Here is a 22,818-nt window from a genome sequence, read left to right as displayed (position 1 = left end):
TACCACAACTCCACCATTATTGCAAAGTGACAAAGGATGCATTAGCTTAGTGTTGGGTCGAAGATGGCCACTTCCCAAAATACATGGTTGCCCTGGCCTGCTGCTTGTGTCCTACTCCAATCAATTCATGACAATGTTCAAACTAGGATATGATGCACACTATACACTAGCTCGTACGTTTTGATGAGTTGTTGATTAATTAAGAATATAATGGAAATTAAAATAAAAACCAAGCTATGGCAACTGGAAGAATGAGCTGATAATGAGCATAATTGCTTTGCTTTTTTTTTTTTTTTTACTATATATTCTTGAAACAAGCATCACCATAAGATTCTCGATCAATACGTAGTCTTGACAGAGATAGGAATTCTCACGTTATGCACTCCATCATTCCAAGTTAAGCTCCCAAAATAGTATCCTGTATTGAAGCGATAGCTTGTGGAAATTGTTACACTGTAGGAGGCCTTCTTGACATTGGAACTAAAGTTTAGTGTAGTTGGCTTTACAGTTACAGTTATTCCCTTTGGAGGTTCAACCATAACTTTGTATTTAGAATTTACAGATCCAACATTTGTCACAATTCTAGTGATAGTAACCGACCCTTTCAGATTTGGTGTGGTTATGGAAGGAAAGTTGACATCCAAAAGGGAAAGCCCCTTATTGCAAGATGTTGTTTTTCCAGCAATTATACTAATGGACGTGCTGTTATATCCCATGGCACAAAGACACTGAAGATAATCTGATGTGCTCATGTCATAGATGAGGCCAGGATATCTTGCTTTGTTGGGGTTTATGATCCCTCCCCCATAGTCAAATGCATCTGCCACCTTAGTAATTGTCTCTCCTTCACTAAAAATAGGTTCTCCGGAAGATGGATCAGTTGTCCATGCTGCAAATTAAACACCATATATAATTCATATATACTTGAAAGAATTGAATTTTTTTTTTAATAAGATTACTATCATTTACTTGTGCAAATAGGACTTGTAACAAATTAAACCTGTTGTAACAATTGCAGATTTTATAGCAGTTGGAGACCAATCTGGGTGGGCAACTTTGAGCAGTGCAACTATTCCTGCCACATGTGGTGCTGCCATAGATGTTCCACTTAAAAACGTATAAAAACTTGACACTGTACGATCATTAGTAAAATATGCTGCTAATATATTTGTTCCCGGAGCTGCTACATCTGGCTGCAAATTAAATTATTACAATATCAAAATATTATGTTGATGTTGAGTCTAAGAAACTTGAACTTTTGTGTGTATGTGAGAACGCACGATACCTTAAGTATAGAAGGGGATATAGTATAAGGGCCACGCGATGAGTATTTTGCTATGACGCTAGAGATTGGCTTACCAATATGAGTTTTGGATGGACTTAGCCGCACCTTTGGAGTACTGAACTTATTATGGTTTCATTAGTCATGCTTTAAATATTCATGGAAAAATTGTATGACAATTATAAAGGTTTTTTTTAAAATACTAAATATGCATATATACCTTTTGGTGCCAGTGTAGAGGAGTATTTTAGTTCCAACCTCGTGATCAACTTGTACACTTGGAAAATCATCAAGATATCCATCTAGTAATGTAAATGGCTTCTGTGACACAATAATTCCCACACCACCAACTTCCCTTACAATAGCCCGAACTTGCGCTACAATGTTTGCTACATCAAGATCTAAGCCATGCTTTCCAGTAAAACACAACACCACTTTTCCAGCTATCCATGTATCATTTGTTGATAGAGTTTCACAAAACCTACAGAATAATATAATGCAAAAAGAAGAGAAATGACATATAACCTCGATCAACCTACACAATGCAGTACTAGGAATTGAAGGATCATATCATACTGGTCTGAGACAAAAACCAAGTCGACAACGCCTGTGTCTTTCCCTGTGAACAACGATTGACCCTACATAAAGCAAAGCAATCTTGTCTGTATTATTACTACACAATTTATAATAATAGTAGAATATGCAGATAATTTAATATAATTACCATGAAGGTTTGGCCATTCCCTAGTGTGATTGGGGTAGGGAAGTCTCTATCAGGTGTATTAGCAGCAACTGTTAAAATCCATGGATCTGCAGCAGACACAGTTTGAGCAGCAGGCCCTTCATTCCCTCCTGCAGCAACAACAGTGATCCCATGTGCAACAGCATGGAAAGAACCAAAGTGGAGTGAATCGATAGGGTCTACTTCAGCGCTTAAAGGCACATCTTTCCCAAAAGAAGCAGATATAACATCAACTCCGTCATGAATGGCAGCATCAAAGGCCTTGAGAGCATCGGCAGCATTGAAGTGACCTTCCCACGCGATCTTGTAAAAAGCAAGCCTTGCACGAGGTGCACCGCCCCTAAATGTTCCTAATGCCAGTCCTTTGTAGCTCACATTTGACACAAGTGAACCAACTGCAGTACTAGAAGTGTGAGTGCCATGCCCATTAAGGTCCCGTGGAGAGATGTAGTCATAGATTCCTGAAACATTTCCAGGCTGTCCTATCTCAGCCAGGTAGCCCTTAATGAAGAACCGAGCTCCAATTAGTTTTCTATTGCAATGCTTCTTGGGATCGAACCGCTCTCCAGACTCACAGTAGCCCTTCCATTTTGAAGGAATTGGCCCTAGTCCTCTATCATTGTAGGCTTCATTCTCTGGTGTCACTCCTGTATCTAAAACAGCAACAATGGCACCGTCACCCATCTTAGTATCGTGCAGGAGATTAGTGGCAGAGTTTAAGGATAGGCCAAGATAATCCCAACTCCTGGTCGTTCGCAACTTGTAGAAGGAATTAGGAATGACTTTAACAACTCCAGGTAAGTCTACAAAAGTTGCAGTGTTTAGGAGAAAAGAATCAAAAAGTTATAAGTACTCGAACTGATTTCTGGAATCTTGAAAAACTACATACCTTGAAAGGTTTGAGCTTGGGACTTGGTCATCATGGCTGCAAAACCGGAAAATCCATGACTGTAGCTGTAAATCATTGAATTTGCTGCTGCTTCTCGGCTGTATAAAATTAAGCATTGCCAAATAAGTTTCTAAAATTAGCAAGAACTAACGAACAGAGGATATATATATAAGTTTGTAGAATATAATGCAACAAATTAAAACTGAAGCACCTTCCCAGGGCTGTAGCTAGCATATCATGGTGAGTAGAAGTGATGAGGTCTACATCATCATGCTGCCTCGCTCCCATATACACAATGTAAACCTGTTTTTAGTGAAAAATGAGAAAGAAACATCAGTGAAGTTCAAAATTGAGCAATTCAAAACTGAGTGTAAATTACAGACTTTGGGTTCAGACAGTGCCGAGGTATAAACAAGAGCATTTTGGAAGACAAGTAGACAGACAAAGAAGAAACTGAACACAATCAATTCATTTTGATTCTTATCCATATTTTGGATAACACAAGAAATTCAAGAAAGTTTTTATGCTTGATCTCTTCTCCATCCAAGACACTAGTATTTATAGCATATATGCGTGAGATATTTCATAGGAAGGAGTGAAAGGCATATTCCCTCTCTTCAAAGATTCATGATTGCCTCTGCATAAAAAGCATTGGTTTACAAAATACTAGTGCTACTAGTCAAAAGATTTTTTGTTCCTGTTGGAGAACTTAGAGAATGCAAGATGAAGAATTGAAGATAGTGAATTATTGACGTCTTGTTATGGCGGCAGAGTGATGTCACATGTCATTATTCACTGATTTAACTCCCCAGGCCATCAATTAAAGAATTAACGATTAAGAAAAACAAAAACCTAATAAACAAAAGATGAGAAAAGAAGGAGCTGTATTATGGTCCTATGTATCCAGTGAATTTTCCACTTTGAAGTTGTATTATTTGTGCGCTTAAAATGTGATCTAAACACTAAAAGAGACAAAAGTTATCCTTACAGTAAAATTGAAGATATGATGGAGGGAAAGCAAACACACGAGAGATTATATTGTTGAAGAATACACCCAATCACCTTCTTGCAGTTGGAAAGGTGGATTGTCCGCTGGTACGCTTGCAGTTTCTCCGCTCGCCCATTGGAACAGATTTCTTGGATAATCGCCGGAAGAAAGCGTTATTCTTGATGCTCCTCTCACCACTAACATCGACGTAGAATGCATGCCAAGTGTTTGAAAATTGGACTAAGAGATCAGAGAATACTTAATCACGGGAGGCGACCAATAGATAATCAAACATGCAACTATAAACAAACTGGTTTCTACCTCTAACTGAATCCCGTTTTAGAACATTGAAAAAAGACAGAGAGAAACAGTTTGTTACTGTTAGTAACTACAACTACAAAATTTAAAATTTGACTCATTGAGAGAATTATCTATTAACATTATCTGTTCGAACGGGTTAACGAACTATTTAAGTTTGTTTACTTTCTTAGAATCTTTTTTTCGTTTAAGATCACAAACCGAACTTCACTCAAAGCGCATCCTCACATAATGGCTGTGAATTTTTTCGTAAATCAAATAACAGCATTTGAAAGAGGAGCTAAGAGGGTGTTTGATCTTTGTTTAAAAAGAGTAATATCTTATAAAATCTCACATAATCTATAATTGTGAGGGGACGTGATTTCTTAGGTATTACCAAAAATAAACTTAAAAACAAGAGGTTGTGGGTTCGAGCCTTAGTGGATGCGGTATTGACTCTTTGTTCTTATATAAGTTGAGAAAAAATAGTTATGAACAAAGTCAATAGTACTAAACAAAACAAAAAAAAAACAAACAAACAAAGATTAAAAATCATGCATTATTCTTTTTGGAGAATTGGACGGCTGCCAACAACATACCTAGTGTCTCTCATGCTACGGGTAATATTGATCGATGGAAAAAACCAACTCTAAGAAGGCTGAAATTGAATGTTGATGCTGCTATTGATCAAACCAATGGAATAATGGATTTTGGCTGGGTTCTAAGAGACCATGATGGGCGGTTTCTGCTGCAAAAAAGTCTATTCAACTCCACCCCTCTTTTCCCTTAGACTTTTACTTACCCGAGACCAAAACTAACTTGATTGCCTCAATTCATATACTTCAACATTTTAAGTACCATAGTCAATAACTTAAATTTTTATTTCTTCTTGAAATAAGCATCAACTCAAGATTATTAATATATAGTGTTATCAGATATAGGAATTCTCACACTATACACCACATCATTTCAAGCTTCCATAATAGCTTCTTGATTCTTACTTAATACATTGTCTTGACAGATATAGGAATTTTGACATTATTCACCCCATCATTCCAAGTTAAACTCCCAAAATAGTACCCTGTATTGGAGCCATAGCTCGTGGAAATTTGTACACTAAAGGACATCTTCTTGACATTGGGACTGAAGTTTAGTGTACTTGGCGTTACAGCTACTGTTATTCCCTTTGGAGATTCAACCATAACTTTGTATACAGAATTTACAGGTCCAACATTTGTCACGGTTCTAGTGAGAGTGACTGATCCGTTTAGATTTGGTATGGTTATCGAAGGAAAATTCACATTTAAAATGGAAATCCCATTATTGCAAGCTGTGGTTTGTCCTGCAAGTCCACTAACCACGCTACTGTCATATCCCATGGCACATAGACACTGAAGATAATCTGCTGTGCTCATGTCGTAGATGAGGCCAGGATATCTTGCTTTGTTAGGGTTTATGATCCCTCCCCCATAGTCAAACGCATCTGCCAACTTACTCATTGTCTCTCCTTCATTGAATATTGGTTGTCCGGATGATGGGTCACATGTCCATGCTGCAAATTAAACACATAATACATACATATATATACATACATACATACATATATATATATATATATATATATATATATATATATATATATATATCAAAGAATTTTAAATAATGGGAATAAGATTACCATTATTTACTTATGAAAATGTAAGAATTGTACAAAACAAATTAAACCTGTTGTGACAATTGCGGATTTTATAGCTGCTGGAGACCAATTTGGGTTAGTAGCTTTGAGTAGTGCAACTATTCCTGCCACATGTGGTGTTGCCATAGATGTTCCACTGATAATCTGAAATGTACTTATTGGGATAGCAGGATTTTCAGGAACATATGCTGCTAATATATTTGTTCCTGGTGCCGCAATATCTGGCTGCAAATTGTTGTAATATCAAAAGGTTATAACAATGTTGAGTGAGCAAAATATTACATATCGAAATGATACCTTAAGTATAACCGAGTTTATAGTATAAGGGCCACGGGCTGAGTACTTTGCTATGACGCTTGAGATTGGCTTCCCAATTTGAGTTTTGGATGGACTTAGTCGCGCCTTTGGGTCTCTGAACTTATGGTTTCATTAGTCACTTTAAATATACAAGGTACAATTTTATTGTAATTATAAATAAAAAAAATTACTATTAAATGTGCACGCATATATATATATATACCTTATAGATACGATATAATAGAGTATTTTAGTTCCAGTCTCGTAATCAACTTGAACACTAGGAAAAGAATCATCATATGCATCTAGTGATGTAAATGGCTTCTGTGCCACAATAATTCCCAAACCACGCATCATTCTCACAACAGCCCGAGCTCTTCCTACAAACCCTGCTACTTCAAGATCTGAGCCACGCATTCCAGTAAAACACAACACCATATTTCCAGTTATCCATCTACTATTTGTAGATAGGCTTTCACAAGGCCTAAACAATACCAAAAAAAGAGAATTGACATACCACTCAAGCAGGCTAGCAATATAGTGCAGTACTAGGAATATAATTGAAGTAGCAGTATATATATCATACCCTTGGGCAGCAACCAAGTTGACAACGCCTGTGTCTTTCCCTGTGAATAATGATTGACCCTACATAAAGCAATCGTTGTATAATACTTATAAAAAATCCGATCAATCTCACTGTACTGATGACGAGGATCTGTGAGACAGTCTCATAAGTTGTTCTATATATGAAGATAATTATATTTACCATGAGGGTTTGACCATTTCCAAGTGTGATTGGGGTAGGGAATGCTCTATCAGGTGTATTAGCAGCAACTGTTATGATCCAGGGCTCCCCATTAGACACAGTTTGAGCAGCAGGCCCTGAGTTCCCTCCTGCAGCAACAACACTGATCCCTTGTGCAACAGCATGAAAAGAACCAAAGCTCACTGCACCAGCTTGAGGGTATAGTTCAGAATATAAAGGCACATTAGCCCCAAATGACGCAGATATCACATCAACTCCGTCATGAATGGCAGTGTCAAAGCCCTTGAGAATATCGGCATCCGTAAATAAGCCATCTTCCCAACCCACCTTGTAAATGGCAAGCCTAGCCCGAGGCGCACCGCCTCTAAATGTTCCTAATGAGAGCCCTTTGTAGCTCACATTGGACACAGGTGAACCAGCTGCTGTGCTAGAAGTGTGAGTGCCATGCCCATCTGCGTCCCTTGGAGAGATGTAGTCTCTGATTCCTGTTGTGATTCCGGGCTGCCCTTTATAAGCCAGGTAGCCATCAATGAAGTACCGGGCTCCAATTAGTTTTCTGTTGCAATTCTTCTTGGGATCGAACATCTGTCCAGACTCACAGTAGCCCTTCCATTTTGAAGGAATTGGACCTACTCCTTTATCACTATAGGCTTCATTTTCTGGTGTCACTCCTGCACGTATTTAACCTAACTTCTAAGACTAACACTGCAAATTAAAGAAATATACAAAGAGATAGACAAATTATAACATGGATCATTGTGGATCTGGTCCAAAACAACATTCAGATTATGTGCCTGCAATTGCAGACACATAATAATAATAATAATCTGGATGTCGTTTTGGAGTAGGGTCTACGATGCAAGATGGATCTGGTTGATAGTATAACAATTGTATACAAGATGATCAGAGCACCTGAATCTAGAACAGCAACGATGATATCATCACCCATTTTACTATCATTGAGGAGAGTATTGGCAGAGTTGTAGGGTAGGCCCAGATAATCCCAAGTCCTAGTTGTTTGCAACTTGTAGACGGAATTAGGCATGACTTTAACAACGCCAGGTAAGTCTACAAAAGATGCATTTAATAAAAATTAAGTACTTGAACATAACAGATTCAACAAGCTAGCTAGCTCCCCAGCTGGTTCATCCTTAAAATCTTGAAAAAGTTTATGTATATATGTATTACTTGCAATGGTTTGAGCTTGGGACTCGGTCATCATGGCAGCAAAACCAGAGAATCCATGCCTGTAGCTGTAAATCATTGAGCCCACAGCTGCTTTTCGGCTGCATTAATTAGGCCAGGTGATAAACAATAAGAAAAAATTGCTAAAACAACAAAAAACTAGCAAGAAAAGTGGTATATAACTGTAGAATACAAAGCACTAGACCTACCTTCCAAGGACAGAAGTTAGCATATCATTGTGAGTAGAAGTGATGCGATTTACATCACCATGCTGCCTCGCTCCCATATACACAATGTAAACCTGTTTTTAGTGAAAAATGAGAAAGAAAGAAACATCAGTGAAGCGTTTGTCAAAATTGATCAATACAAATTAAAACTAAGTGTAAGTTACAGACTTTGGATTCAGACAGTGCCCAGGTATAAACATTGGCATTTTGGAACAGAAGTAGGGAGACAAAGAAAAAACTGAATATGTTTTGATTCTTATCCATATTTTGGATGACACAAGAAATTAAAGTGTTTAAGCATGATCTCTTCTCCTCCCAGAAACCTGTATTTATATCATGTTTCGTTGAAGGAGTGAGAGGCATATTAATTGCCTCTGCATAAAAATTCTTTGGTTTAATAAATAAATAACTGATTTCTTGGGCAACTTATACATAGACTGTGGTCCATAGTGTAGTTTCATAAAAAATCTTGATGCAAAAATATCAGTACAAGTTCATTATAACAAATACTATTGGTTCATTATTATATATAATAGTATTCCAATTTTTTTTACTATGATACACATTGATCAATCACCACTTAAACATTACTAAATATCAATTTAATAAATACAGTAAGTCATCATTAATCATATTTTATAATATATATATATATATATACATATGTATATACAATGGTGAAAAGTACATTCGTTATCTTGTTTGTTAAAATCTTTCCCAAACTATTTCTCCTGCTACTGTTTGTAAAAGTAAGTGACATGGTCTTTGTTTTTCAATAATATTTATTAAAAAAAAAAATCAAACGGTAGCCGTGATGGTAATGGTAGTTCTTCTACTGAAATAGATGCATATTTATCTATTTTTTTTAACCAAATAATGATTTTCAAATACTAATATTTTGAGAAGAGACTAAACAAGATATCCTATTTTGTTAAAAATTACAAAAGATATTCTTGCATATATATATATATATATATATATATATATATATATATATATATATAAAGGGTGAGGTTCCTATGAAAACCAACCTCTCTGAGTCTATGAGAACCAATCTCATCCATTAAAACAATAGATCTATAGATGAGATTAACTGGAGGGATTAAAAAAGTGCGTGTGCATATTATACTACAAGAAAAATCACGAATCGCGACGAATAATGCGACAAAATAGCTTCCATTTCAAATTTGAAACGGAAACGGCAACAAAAATTAATTCCATTGCATTTTTTTGGGCAAAAAAAAAAAATAAATCGCGAAATCTTGGTGGAAAAATATTCACAATAAAAATTGCGACGAATTTAAATTATGTCGTTCATTTCGCGTTGGGAAAAGGCGACCGATTTACTTTCTGTCGCTAATGGCGACAAAAACTGCAACAAATTTTACATTATGATATTGCATATTAAGCATCAACATAGGGGCATGTTACACACCTGTAATTTTAACACTCACAAACCACAACTCCATGATGTGACACAATCCTAAGCATTAATATAATTAAAGTTTTTTAAAAAAAAGTAATGTCTAAAATTTTGCCACATCATGAAATGAATAATTTGTGAATGACAAACTTAAGAGAAACTAACATTTTCCTTTAAAAAATTGTTAGGTCAGTCCCCAAATAGAGGCCCTAGACCGTTCCCTATCTACTATAATCCAAGTCAGGAAACTAGAAAAGTAACCATCTTTACTCTCTCTCTCTCTCTATATATATATATAGAGAGAGAGAGAGAAAAGGTGTATAATATACATTTTTTTGTATTTACAAAAAATTAATTTAAATTTTTATTTATTTAAAATACTTTTAATTTTAGAAAAAAAAAAATCCGTATCACGGATAAGTTATTAATTCTAATTATTTAGAGTGGACTTCAATTTCATAGGATTAGCGTACCCTTACCTAGTTACCTTAGTATTTAATCTACATTTGAAAATTCCAAATTAAACATTTTAATAAATTCATAGCAGTACTATCATTAATTAGCCCATTAGTCAACTTTTCTTTTAACGATCTTGAAATTAATTACATTGTGGCCTCTATCGGCTCTAAGATTCAATAATACTTTACTAGTTAGAACGAGATAATTAGGGGAAAATAAATTGTAATTTCGTAGAAAAAGAATAAGGTGCGAATTCAAATTATATTGTTTGATATGTAAGAATAAAATGTTTAGAAATTGAGAAGGAAGAAGTAAATAAAGAACAAAATACACTTGTATAATAATATAATAATAACAACAACGATAAAAAAATAGTAATTCACATTTAAATTATAATTCCACAAATTATGAAGTTATATTGCACGGGAACGATTGCAATTTCATGGTTGGAGGGAATTGGGGCAATTCCCATCAACCAAACCATAGAATTGTGGAGTTTGGTAAAATTAACATAATAAGTTGTATTTCTTCTTTGATTGGAAAATTTCTTTATTTTGTAACAAAAAGAATTAATGAATACTTTCTATATATGTATAATATATACGAAATCATCATGAAATGAATTGAAAGTAAAATAAAAATGAACATTTATATAATTAGCCAAATTAGGTTTGACTTTTAAAATTACAAAATATCTCCTCTATCTGTCTCTCCTTTGGACAAAGAATGTAATTTTTTTTCATTTATTATTTTTAATAAATTATTAAAGTTGTTTAAGATGTCCATCTAATATACTAGTCAAGATTTAAATCAATTACTTATCTCTCTCTAGCTTCCTTGGCTAGCTTTTCCTTGCCTTTGTGGCAAGCTTTTTCTACCTTCACCCTTTTCCCTTTCTTTCTGTTGTGATAACTTTCTCCGGTCTTCTTTGGGCTCCTGTCTTGTCATGGATCAGCAAATGGGTGAATCCTCGGGAGTCAAATCTTCTACCCTGGGCTCTCAAGTGCAAAACAACTCGGTGGACCAGACTGATGATCTACTGGAAGCTTTATGCTGCTTTGGAAATTGCTGATGATGGGTCTGATGAGCAAGTCTCATGTCGGCATGAGGATGTCAGTCTCATGTTGGTTGGAAAGCTCATTTCGGACAGGCTTGCTAAGTTCACGTTTATGCGTGACACTTTGGCCTCTGTGTGGCGTCCTGTTAAAGGAATGGCGGTGGAAGATCTTGGTAACAATATCTTCATCTTTCGATTTTTTCATATCCGTGATTTGCAGAGGATACTTGATGATGGTCCGTGGGCCTATGACCAGAGCCTGCTGGTGCTAGAGAAAATGAGGCTTGATATTCCACCTCTGTCCATGCCACTTGACCGGGCAGAGTTCTGGATTCAACTTCATGATCTTCCGTATGGTTTTTATTCAGAGAAAGCCGCGAAAGCGATCGGAAATTTCATCGGTAGCTATGTTTGTATGGATGAAAACAACTCAGAAGGGTGGTGGAGTACTTTCATCCGTATTCGGGTTTCTATTGATATCACCAAACCACTAACGAGTAAAATGCGTATACGCCGACCGGGAGGGGAGTGGTCGTGGATTTCTTTCCGGTATGAACGTCTTCCAAATTTCTGTTTCATTTGCCGTATTATCGGCCACACGGAAAAATTCTGTTCAAAGCTGTTTGAGGAATCTTGTCTACCTGAGGAAAAGCAGTATGGTGCCTGGATTAGGGCCGCTAATCGGCGATCGGGACCGGCGTCTGGCCGGCGGTGGTTGGTTTTGGACCAAGAGAGGAATAACGGAAATCCCCTGTCCCCGACCGTGGGATCGAGTACGAATCTCCGTACGTCAGGCACAGTACCTGGTACCCCATTACCCCAGAATATCCCTCAGGGTACGGGGATCGGCAGAGAGCAACACGTGGCGTCTGATGAAATGGTTGTTGGAGAAGGGACAAAAACTGTGACAGAGTTGGCTAGTGAGGGTACTGAGGACCTCTATGAAGAGGATGGGCTAACTATTGTGGATCAGAAAAGAAGACGTGTTGAAATTGGCGGCCCATTATCTCAGCCCAGTCCGATGGAGCACGATCTTAATGATGTTGATATTGTTTCTTTAAACTTGCCAAGGGCGGGACCTGTGAATCAGGCCCGCCCACAACAATGAGTTGTTTATCTTGGAACTGTCGTGGGCTTGGGAACCCATCGACCGTTCAGGTTCTAGTGGACTTGATCCACTCTAAGAAGCCCAATATTGTGTTCCTTATTGAAACGTTTGTTGGTTTGAGGAGACTTCAGCCCATTAAGCAGAGGTTGGGTTACGTGGGTCTGTTTTTGGTTGATAGTAGTTGTCATAGAGGTGGCTTAGCCTTGTTGTGGAAGGAGGGGACGGAAGTGGATATCAAGTCGTTCTCTGCGAACCACATTGATGCGGAGGTATGTTTGAGCTCTGGAGATTTGAAGTGGCGGTTTACAGGATTCTATGGATGTCCGGAGAGGGTAAGACAGTCGGAGTCGTGGAATCTCCTAAAACAACTAGCGGTTCGTAACTCTTTACCGTGGGTTGTATTGGGTGATTTTAATGACATTCTCTATCCGAACGAGAAACGGGGTGGCAACCCGCAACCAAGAAGACTAATTGAGGGTTTCAGTGATGCGGTTGAAACAAGTGGCTTGAGGGATTTCAAGTTTGAAGGTCATCAATATACTTGGGAGCGATCTAAAGGCACTCCTAATTGGGTGGAAGCTAAATTGGATAGGATTCTGACTTCAGATACTTGGTGTGAGCTATTCCCTTCTGCTAAAGCTACTTCAGTGATAGTTTCTAAAAGTGATCATTTGCCTTTATTTCCGGAGGTTCTCCCGAACAATAATCACCGCTAGAAAGCTAGATTCAAGTTTGAAAATTTGTGGTTAAGGGACAATACGAGCAGGGAAATTATGATTGAGAGCTGGTCTCGTTCGAGTGGACTCCATCTAATGGATAGAATTGGCCGCTGTGGTAAGGCCATCTGGAATTGGGGTAAGTCTTTTGCAAAGGACTTTGATAAACGGCTAGCCTACTGGAGGAAACGTATGGAATCCACTAAAATAAGGCGGGACTCTCTGGGCATATCTTTGTTTAAAGAAGCCCAGGTACAGTATATCCGGGCGCTACATCATCAGAATGACTATTGGAGACAGAGGGCTAAACAATTTTGGCTTCGGGAAGGAGATACCAATTCCGCTTTCTTCCATAACTCTGTTCGGCGAAGGAGACAGAACAACAGCATTTCTAAGCTGAGGAATGATGATGGGAACTGGGTGGAGAGAGGTAATAATCTTGACTCCCTCATTACTTCGCATTTTACGAATCTCCTTAAACCTGTTGGGGGTAATATGGATCATCTTTTGAATTTGGTTGAGACTAAGGTTTCGGATATTCAGAATGGAATTCTGAATAGACCTATTTCTATTACTGAAGTTAAAGATGCTTTATTTGATATTAAGCCTGATAAATCGCCGGGCCCGGATGGACTAAGTCCAGGATTCTTTCAGAGCTTTTGGGATGTCCTTAGCCCTGAGTTGTTGAATTTTTGTAATCACAGTTTCAGTACTGGGAAGTTACCCCCTTATCTCAATCTTACACATATTGTGCTTATTCCAAAGAAATCTAAACCGGAGTGTGTGGGTGATCTGCGTCCAATAGCGTTGTGTAACATCCTGTATAAAATCTTGTCAAAAATCTTAGCAAATCGTATCAAACCTCTTTTGGGTCCCCTTATTTCTGAAGCACAAACTGTCTTTGTCCCGGGTAGGATGATCATGGATAATATTATGCTTGCCTTTGAGATTAATCATTTCTTGAAACGTAAGAGGCAGGGGAACGTGGGATTTGCGGGTGTAAAGCTTGATATGAGTAAAGCTTACGATAAAGTTCGGTGGGATTTTCTGAGGGCTGTTCTCATTAAGTTTGGGTTTTCTATTCATATGGTGGATTTTATATGGGAGCTCATATCCACTATTGAGTATAGAATTCTTCTTGAAGGTAGGGAGATTGGGGCTATCATACCGGGAAGGGGGTTGAGTCAAGGGGATCCACTTTCACCCTACTTGTTTATTATGGTCCTTGAAGTTTTTCATTGTGTCATACAAAGGAGAGTTCGAGAGGGGTTATTACATGGGGTTTCTGTGGCTAGGGGAGCCCCTATCATCACAAATTTATTCTTTGCGGACGATTGTTATATTTTCTGCAGAGCTTCCTTATCTGAGAGTGGTATTCTGAGAGGCATCATTGAATCCTTTTCGATGGCCTCTGGGCAATCTGTTAACTGGGAGAAATCCACTGTGTCTTTTAGCAGGAATGTGTCCCTTGAGAATAGGAGGGTTGTATGTGGGGTGTTGGGTATGAGGGAAGGAATCCAGGGTGGTAACTATCTGGGGTTACCCTCCTTAGTGGGTCGTAATAAGAGGGAAATTTTGGGTTTCATCAAGGATAAGGTGGTGGGTAGGATAAAGAGCTGGACTTCCAAGTTTCTGTTTAAAGCGGGGAAGGAGATTCTTCTGAAAAACGTGATTCAAGCCATCCCATCTTTTGCTATGAGTGTCTTTCTGTTGCCAGTTGATATGGGTAGGGAGATTGAGAGGATTATGAATGCCTATTGGTGGGGTAGCGAGGGAGAAAGAAGCAGGGGTATACGATGGAAAAGCTGGGAGTCACTGTGTATTCCTAAGCAGTGGGGGGGCATGGGATTTCGGAGAATTCGTGATTTTAACATTGCTCTGCTAGGGAAACAGGCCTGGAGATTAGTTCAAAATCCTGAGTCCCTTGTGGCCAGAGTTTTCAAAGCCCGCTACTACCCTAATCTTTCTTTCTTTGATGCACAACTAGGTGGTAGTCCATCTTTTATTTGGAGAAGTATCCTTGAATCTCAAAGTGTTCTTCGGGATGGGATTAAGTGGAGAGTGGGGGATGGGGTTTCTATCAAAGTATGGGGAGACCCTTGGTTACCTAACATTGATCATCTTTTTATTCACACTCCTATGGCAGATCATTTATCTGATGCGAAGGTTGAAAATCTGCTAAACATGGAGAAGACGGACTGGGATGGGGAGCTGCTGGAGTATTTATTCGAGCAGGATGATGTGGCTCTTATCAGAAGTATCCCCATTGTTGAAGGACAGCATAGAGACAAACTGATATGGATGAACGATGAGAAAGGGATTTATTCAGTCAAAAGCTGCTATAACAAACTCCAGACCTCCTATCATAATCATCAACCTCTCTTCTGGTCTACTATGTGGGGTATGCTACTGCCCCCGAAGGTGAAAAGTTTTCTCTGGAAATTATGTTCCAATTCCCTCCCGACCGCTGATCATCTTATTGCTAAGAGAGTTCCCATCTCTTCTTTATGCCAACTCTGTGCATATGATGTTGAAAATGCTCTCCACTTGTTCATCTGCTGCCCAGTTGCAAGGCAATGCTGGGATTTATTGGGGAGTATTACTTACAGGGGTTATCAGGATTTTGATGAATGGTTGCATTATCAGTTTAATAACTTGACCACTAATCAGTTATCTTTGGTCATTACTGTTTGCTGGAAGTTGTGGGAGGCGCGAAATGAGAAAGTGTGGAATAGTATTGCTCTTTCGGCCCAAGCCATTGTTGGAGGTGCCCAATCTTTTCTTCATGCTTGGACCGAGGTCAATTTGGAAAAGGAGGTTCATGTGTCTAATCCTAGGCATATCGATCGCTGGATTAAACCACAGATGGGTTGGAAAAAATTGAATGTGGATGCGGCACTCGATCACACGACGAAGAGAATGGGCTTTGGTTTTGTTTTGAGAGATGAGTATGGGAATTTCATTGCTGCCAGACAACTCCCGTGGCCAACCATGTTCAGGCCAGACGAAGCGGAGGCGATGGGAGTAAAAGAAGCACTCAAGTGGCTGAAGGAACTCAATGCTGATTTTGTTGAATGTTAGATATATTAAATATAATATATCTATAATATATATAAATATATATAAATATATATATCTATACGTATATATAGAATTGAGAGAGAAAGAGGTATTAAGGAAGAATGCCTTTTTTAATTGATGAATAAATGAAATGCATTACATACTATTTATAGTAAAGAAGAATAACAAATAATCCTAAAGCTATGCTCATGTAGTATTCCATGAAGTGCTATAATTAAGGCCACTCCACTAATCACACAAGACACACCCACGTAATGCTCCATGTAAGATATAGCCTCTGCATGCACGAACCACACACCTCACATTCGGTTACATGATTTAATTATTTTAGTTAGCTTGGTTTAAATATTATAATAATAATATTATTATAACATTGCCTCCTTTAAACCAAGTTGGATATATTGGTCATTCCAATATCCTTCTTTAATCTGAGAAATGTCTCTGTCTTCAACGGCTTCGTAAAGATATCCGCAACTTGACTTTCACTTGAACAATACTCAATGTTGATTTGTTTTTCAGCAACTAACTCTCTGATTTTGTGATACTTGATATCAATATGTTTGCTGCGACCATGAAAGACAGGATTCTTGGACAACGAAATTGCAGATTTGTTGTCACAGAAAATAGTTGTAGGTGCTTCCTGTCTGTGTTGTAAAAATTCCAAAATTCTTCTTAGCCAAATTGCCTGAGTAGCACAATTTGCTGCTGCAATATATTCTGCTTCTGCGGTTGAAAGTGCTACAATCTGCTGCTTCTTTGAAGACCAAGAAAATATAGCTGAACCAAGATAGAAGGCATATCCTGATGTGCTTTTTCTAGTCTCAACATCTCCAGCCCAATCACTGTCTGTGTATCCAACAAGCTCCACAACTTCATTAGTAGAGTAAAAAATTCCATCATTGCTCGTACCTTTGACATATCTCAGAATTCGCTTCGTTGCAGCCCAATGTGATTCTTTTGGTTCCTCCATGAATCTGCTAAGTATTCCAACTCCAAAAGAAATATCCGGCCTTGTAGCCACCAGATACCTCAAACTCCCAATCAAGCTTTTATAAGCTGTAACATTCACATTCTTACCAGACTCATCTTTGGACACCTTTAACTTTTCAGCTACTGGAGTTGAAACTGGTTTGGAGTTTTCCATTTTGAACTTTTTCAAAATATCAGCAGCATATTTCTTTTGTGAAATAAAGATTCCACCATCCATCTGAACAACCTCAAGGCCAAGAAAGTAACACATAAGGCCCATATCAGTCATTTCAAATCTCTTAATGAGTGCCTCCCTGAATTCTGAGATTAGCTTCAAGTTAGTTCCAGTAAAAACCAAATCATCAACATACAGACAGATTATAACAACATCACCAGAATCAGTGCATTTGACATACAAAGTGTGTTCATGAGGACATCTCATAAAACCACTTTCAACAAAATAAGAGTCAATGCAACCATACCACGCCCTAGGCGCCTGCTTTAAGCCATATAAAGCTTTTCTCAACCTGTAAACTTTAGATTCATCCCCTTTCTTCACAAATCCTGCAGGTTGCTCAACATATATCTCTTCTTCCAGAAAACCATTCAAAAAAGCAGACTTGACATCCATTTGATTCAATTTCCAATCATTTTGAGCAGCAAGAGAAATAACCATTCGAACTGTATCAAGTCTACTTACTGGAGCAAAAACCTCAAAATAATCAATACTTGGTTTCTGCTTGTAGCCCTTTGCTACCAACCGTGCTTTAAAACGGTCAATTTCTCCATTTGACTTGTATTTGGTTCTGTAGACCCACTTTACTCCAATTGGCTTCTTTCCCGGAGGTAAATCTGTTAACTCCCAGGTACCATTCTTTTCAATGGCACGTATCTCCTCATCCATCGCCTTAAGCCAATGAGTTTCTGTAGCAGCCTCCTCAAAGGATAGAGGGTCACAATCTGCAAAAAGAGCAAATTGAACAATCTCTTCATCAGACAGGTCATTATCATGACCCACAACATAATCCTGCAAGCGAGCTGGTAATTGGCGCTCGCGTTGAGATCGTCGAACAGACGACTCTGGTTGCGAAGGAGACTGGACATTATCTGGAATCGGTTGCTCATCAACAACATTGTCAACAACAGGAACAACAGCTGAACTTTCATCTTTAGCTAACCAATCCCAAGCACTACATTCATCAAAAGTGACATCACGACTTATAACAACCTTTTTAGTTTCAGGGTTGTATAGTTTATAAGCCTTTGAACCATCACTATAACCAATGAATATACACTTCTCTCCTTTATCATCCAACTTCTTTCTCAATTGATCTGGCACATGTGCATATGCCAAACATCCAAAAACCTTGAGATTTCTGATAGAGGGTTTTCTTCCACTCCAAGCTTCTTCAGGTGTCTTATCACGAACACTTTTAGTTGGACACCTGTTCAATACATAGACAGCACAAGCAACAGCCTCTGCCCAAAAAGGCTTAGGCAGATTTTTAGATTTCAGCATGCACCTCACCATATCCATGATTGATCTATTCTTCCTCTCAGCCACTCCATTTTGTTGTGGAGTGTATCTAGCTGTCATCTAGTGCTGAATACCTTTCTCCTTCAAAAAATCATCACAAGCAATATATTCTGTACCTCTATCAGTTCTCAAGATTTTGATATCATAACCACTTTGCTTTTCAACAAAAGTCTTAAATTGTTTGAAAACATCACATGCATCAGACTTTTGCTTCAGAAAGTAAACCCATGTTTTCCTACTAAAATCATCAATGAAAGTAACAAAGTACTTACAACCTCCATGTGAGGGAACCTCCAACGAACACAGGTCTGAGTGGATAATCTCCAACTGTTTTGTGGCTCTCCTTGACTTGCCCACGGGGAAGGGATCTCTATGCTTCTTCCCAATCAAACAAATCTCACAAATACGATCAGGGACATTTACAACAGGTAAATCAGAAACAAGCTCCTTTTTCGCTAGATAATTTAATCCAGAGAAATGGAAATGTCCAAATCGCATATGCCATAACCAATTATCATCACATATTTCAGAATTGAAGCAAGCAAGAAGTGCATGATTGATTTTCAAAGGAAATAGTCGATTTTGGGACATATTTACCTTTGCAATCAAAACTCCCTTAGCATCTACAATGGTACAACACCCCTGAGTAATATTTATCTTATATCCTTTTTCTGACAACTGCCCCATACTCAACAAATTTTGGTGCAGTTCAGGAACATAGAAAACATCGGATATAAAATTATGAGTACCATCTTTCAACTGAATAGAGATTTTACCTTTTCCCAAAATTGGCACTTTTGACTTGTTGCCAAATGTCACTTCAGACCGGACTGATTCATCTAGTTCGGAAAACAATTCTTTCTTCCCACACATATGGTTACTACACCCAGTATCCAAGAACCATATGTTTTCGTCTGCAGAAAAACTATTACTAGCCAAAAGTAAGGTTTCAGAACTCTCACCGGACTTTTCAGCAATATTTGCTTGATTTCCACGATTGTCCTCATTGTACCAGCAATCTGCAATCTTGTGCCCATACTTGCCACAATTATAGCAATGAAATGGAAATTTGCCTTGTTTGGCATTACCTCCACCTCTTCCTTGGTTGGAGTTACCTCGTCTTCCTCCTGTGTTGGAGTTACCACGTCCTCTTCCTCTTCCACGACCTCTACCAGATCCTCCACCTCTTTGATTAGGGCCAGACATATTCAAAGTGACTTGGCTCTTCAAAGCTTCTTCTGCAAGTGGTTCCGATTTTGACTCAATCCTGTCAATATGACTTTCTATCATACCTTTCAGCTTTGCAACTGATAAGAGCTCGGTTTTGTGTGACTCTGTAATTGAAGCCACCACATGGTCATACTTCATCGGCATAGTTCGAAGAACTTTTTCAACCACTGCACCATCTTCAATCTTATCTCCATATAACCTCATCTTATTCACCTGATCAATAAGACGAGTGAAATATGCATCTACTGTTTCTGTAGAGGTCATCTCACATCGATCGTACAACCTTCTCAACGACTGCAACTTCGACTTTTGTGCCCGATCAACTCCTTTGTTTGACACCATTAGGATGTCCCAAGCTTGCTTTGCTGTTTGAGCCCCAGCTAATTGCCCAAAAATTGAGTAATCAACACCTTGGTGAATCTGCCCCAAGGCTAATTGATCGCGCCGTATAGCGGCTGCATCAGCTCCTTCTTGTAGACCGGGATCAATAAAGCTCCAAAGATTTTGGGCTTTCAAATGAGTGGTCATCATAATTTGCCAATAATTGTAATCGAGTTTCCCGTCTAATTTGGGACCCGACCATACAATATTGAAATTTGTGGCCATATTTCACTACGGACAATATCACGGGGTTGGAAGGTTGACTGGCTCTGATACCAAATGTTAGATATATTAAATATAATATATCTATAATATATATAAATATATATATCTATACGTATATATAGAATTGAGAGAGAAAGAGGTATTAAGGAAGAATGCCTTTTTTAATTGATGAATAAATGAAATGCATTACATACTATTTATAGTAAAGAAGAATAACAAATAATCCTAAAGCTATGCTCATGTAGTATTCCATGAAGTGCTATAATTAAGGCCACTCCACTAATCACACAAGACACACCCACGTAATGCTCCATGTAAGATATAGCCTCTGCATGCACGAACCACACACCTCACATTCGGTTACATGATTTAATTATTTTAGTTAGCTTGGTTTAAATATTATAATAATAATATTATTATAACATTGAAGTGGAATCTGATGCTTTGAAGGTTATCAATGGTATACAGAAGTGTAATGCAGTAACATCTTTTGATCTAATTATTAGTGATGTTAGAAAACTAGCTATGGATTTTGTCAATCTTAGCTTTTTGTTTGCTAAGCGGTCTGTGAACAGGGTCGCCCATTTCCTTGCGAGGGAGGCTTTATTTAGGTCTGATCGCGCGGATTGTTTTTCAATCCCTTTTTCTTCTCTTGTACGTTTGTTGGAGTTGGACTCTATTTAAGTAATGCATTTGCTTTGGTTTCAAAAAAAAAAAATGTCTATCTAAAGACTGACGAGGGTATACAGAGGCGGAAAGCAAGAAATATAATAGAAAAATTCATTATGGGGCTAAGCTGAACCTTGTCAAGTGTGGTATGAGTTACAATATATAAATATAACCACTAATTTTTAGAGATTCGATTTTCTATAATTTAAATTTTTTATACACCGTTTTAAGCTTTTGACTTAATGACTCGATAGCCCTCCGGACGATGTGGCTCAAGTGCTCTGGGTTACATTGAACCACCTTTAAGAGTACGTGGTATGCATGGGTTAAACCCCTCATTCTTGATCAAAAAAATGAAGGTTTTTTTTTTTTTTTTTTTTTTTCAGGGACCAATTAATTTTAGTTTTATATACAATATAAACATGCTTAATATAAATTAAGTTTCCAAATTAATTTTTTTGGGGACCAATCAACATTAGTTTTATATGCAATATAAACATGCTTAATATATCACAGCTTTTTAGCCCGCCCCACCCAGTTAGCATGATTTAACATCTTTATTTTCACCTCTAAACTTCTTTTTTAAGGATAAAATAGTCATTTCAGTTATTCACCCTACCACACGTTTGGTTTGCGTAATAGACCTGGAATGGAATTATATTCTCGAGAACAAACTTATTCAATTGTTTGTTAACGCATTGCATTTCTGGGAATAAGTCATTTCCCTTATAAGGGGAATAGCTATTTCAAGGATCCCTTTGAATTAGACTATTCCTGAGTTCTCAAGAATTATTAAAAAAATTTATTTCATACTTTACTCCCAATTCAACCTAATTCTCACTATCACAATTTTTATATATTTTTCTATTTATTTGATTCTATAGTGAATGTATATGTTGTCAATTTTTTTTTTATATTTTTTATTTATTAGATTATGTTATATGTGTGTGAGCGCGTGTGTATATATAACTTGTCATCCCTATATGCATATCTTAACTTGATGCACGCATGCATGTAGGGATGCCAACAGTTCTAGGGACGAGGGCAATCTATACGCCACGTTCGATCCCTATTCCTATCCGACCATTCCCACCAGAGGTTTGAAATCTTTTCATATCTTGGTTCTTGAAGGGAATTTTAGGGAGTGGATAGTCCTTGCACTCCTTCAATAGTTCAACCTAACTAGTATAATTTTAATATTAATATTTTTTTTAAAAATCAAATATTAATCTTTTAATTTTAAAATAATTAAATCTTCATTGGACTATCAATAACAATCAAAATTTCAAATATAGTATTTAAATAATTTTCATACAAATAAAAAGAACACAAATACACAATTACGAAATATCAATACATCTACTGTCCAAATACAATATAAATAATATACAATGCAACCTTAAAAACAATTGGAATATTTTAAATTTTGTAGACCCTCGTTTCATCGGAGCTGACGGCCTTACCTTTTAGTGGCAAGAGAGACAAAAGCTTTCCCTTGTATAATTTTGTTATTCTCACATAATTCGTAAATACAAACTAAATTGTTAATATAAAATGATAAATTTATTAATTTATACTTGAAGTAAAATAAATA

The 22,818-nt window shown here is 37.5% G+C and overlaps 2 protein-coding genes across 2 annotated transcripts; both read right to left on the bottom strand.

Annotated features, from left to right (window-relative positions):
- Positions 1-124: 124 nt before the first annotated feature.
- LOC116019529 (subtilisin-like protease SBT3.6) lies at positions 125-3,456 on the bottom strand. The gene is made up of 9 exons (XM_031259782.1): positions 3,297-3,456; positions 3,125-3,216; positions 2,914-3,011; positions 2,007-2,827; positions 1,859-1,920; positions 1,503-1,763; positions 1,286-1,400; positions 1,001-1,193; positions 125-889 (listed from the first exon to the last, which is right to left on the bottom strand). Exons 1-9 carry the CDS (start codon positions 3,399-3,401, stop codon positions 339-341), a joined length of 2,298 nt encoding a protein of 765 aa, XP_031115642.1. The 5' UTR covers positions 3,402-3,456; the 3' UTR covers positions 125-338.
- Positions 3,457-5,055: 1,599 nt separating this feature from the next.
- LOC116019261 (subtilisin-like protease SBT3.9) lies at positions 5,056-8,651 on the bottom strand. The gene is made up of 10 exons (XM_031259411.1): positions 8,538-8,651; positions 8,352-8,443; positions 8,146-8,243; positions 7,870-8,025; positions 6,958-7,628; positions 6,778-6,836; positions 6,415-6,675; positions 6,192-6,306; positions 5,924-6,119; positions 5,056-5,750 (listed from the first exon to the last, which is right to left on the bottom strand). The coding sequence occupies exons 1-10, from the start codon at positions 8,631-8,633 to the stop codon at positions 5,200-5,202; spliced, it is 2,295 nt and encodes a 764-aa protein (XP_031115271.1). The 5' UTR covers positions 8,634-8,651; the 3' UTR covers positions 5,056-5,199.
- Between the last annotated feature and the right edge of the window lie 14,167 nt (positions 8,652-22,818).

Source organism: Ipomoea triloba, chromosome 5 (genome assembly GCF_003576645.1).
Source record: "Ipomoea triloba cultivar NCNSP0323 chromosome 5, ASM357664v1".
NCBI lineage: Eukaryota > Viridiplantae > Streptophyta > Magnoliopsida > Solanales > Convolvulaceae > Ipomoea > Ipomoea triloba.
The sequence above is the reverse complement of the archived record's forward strand: the minus strand, read 5'-3'. Positions and strand labels throughout refer to the sequence as shown.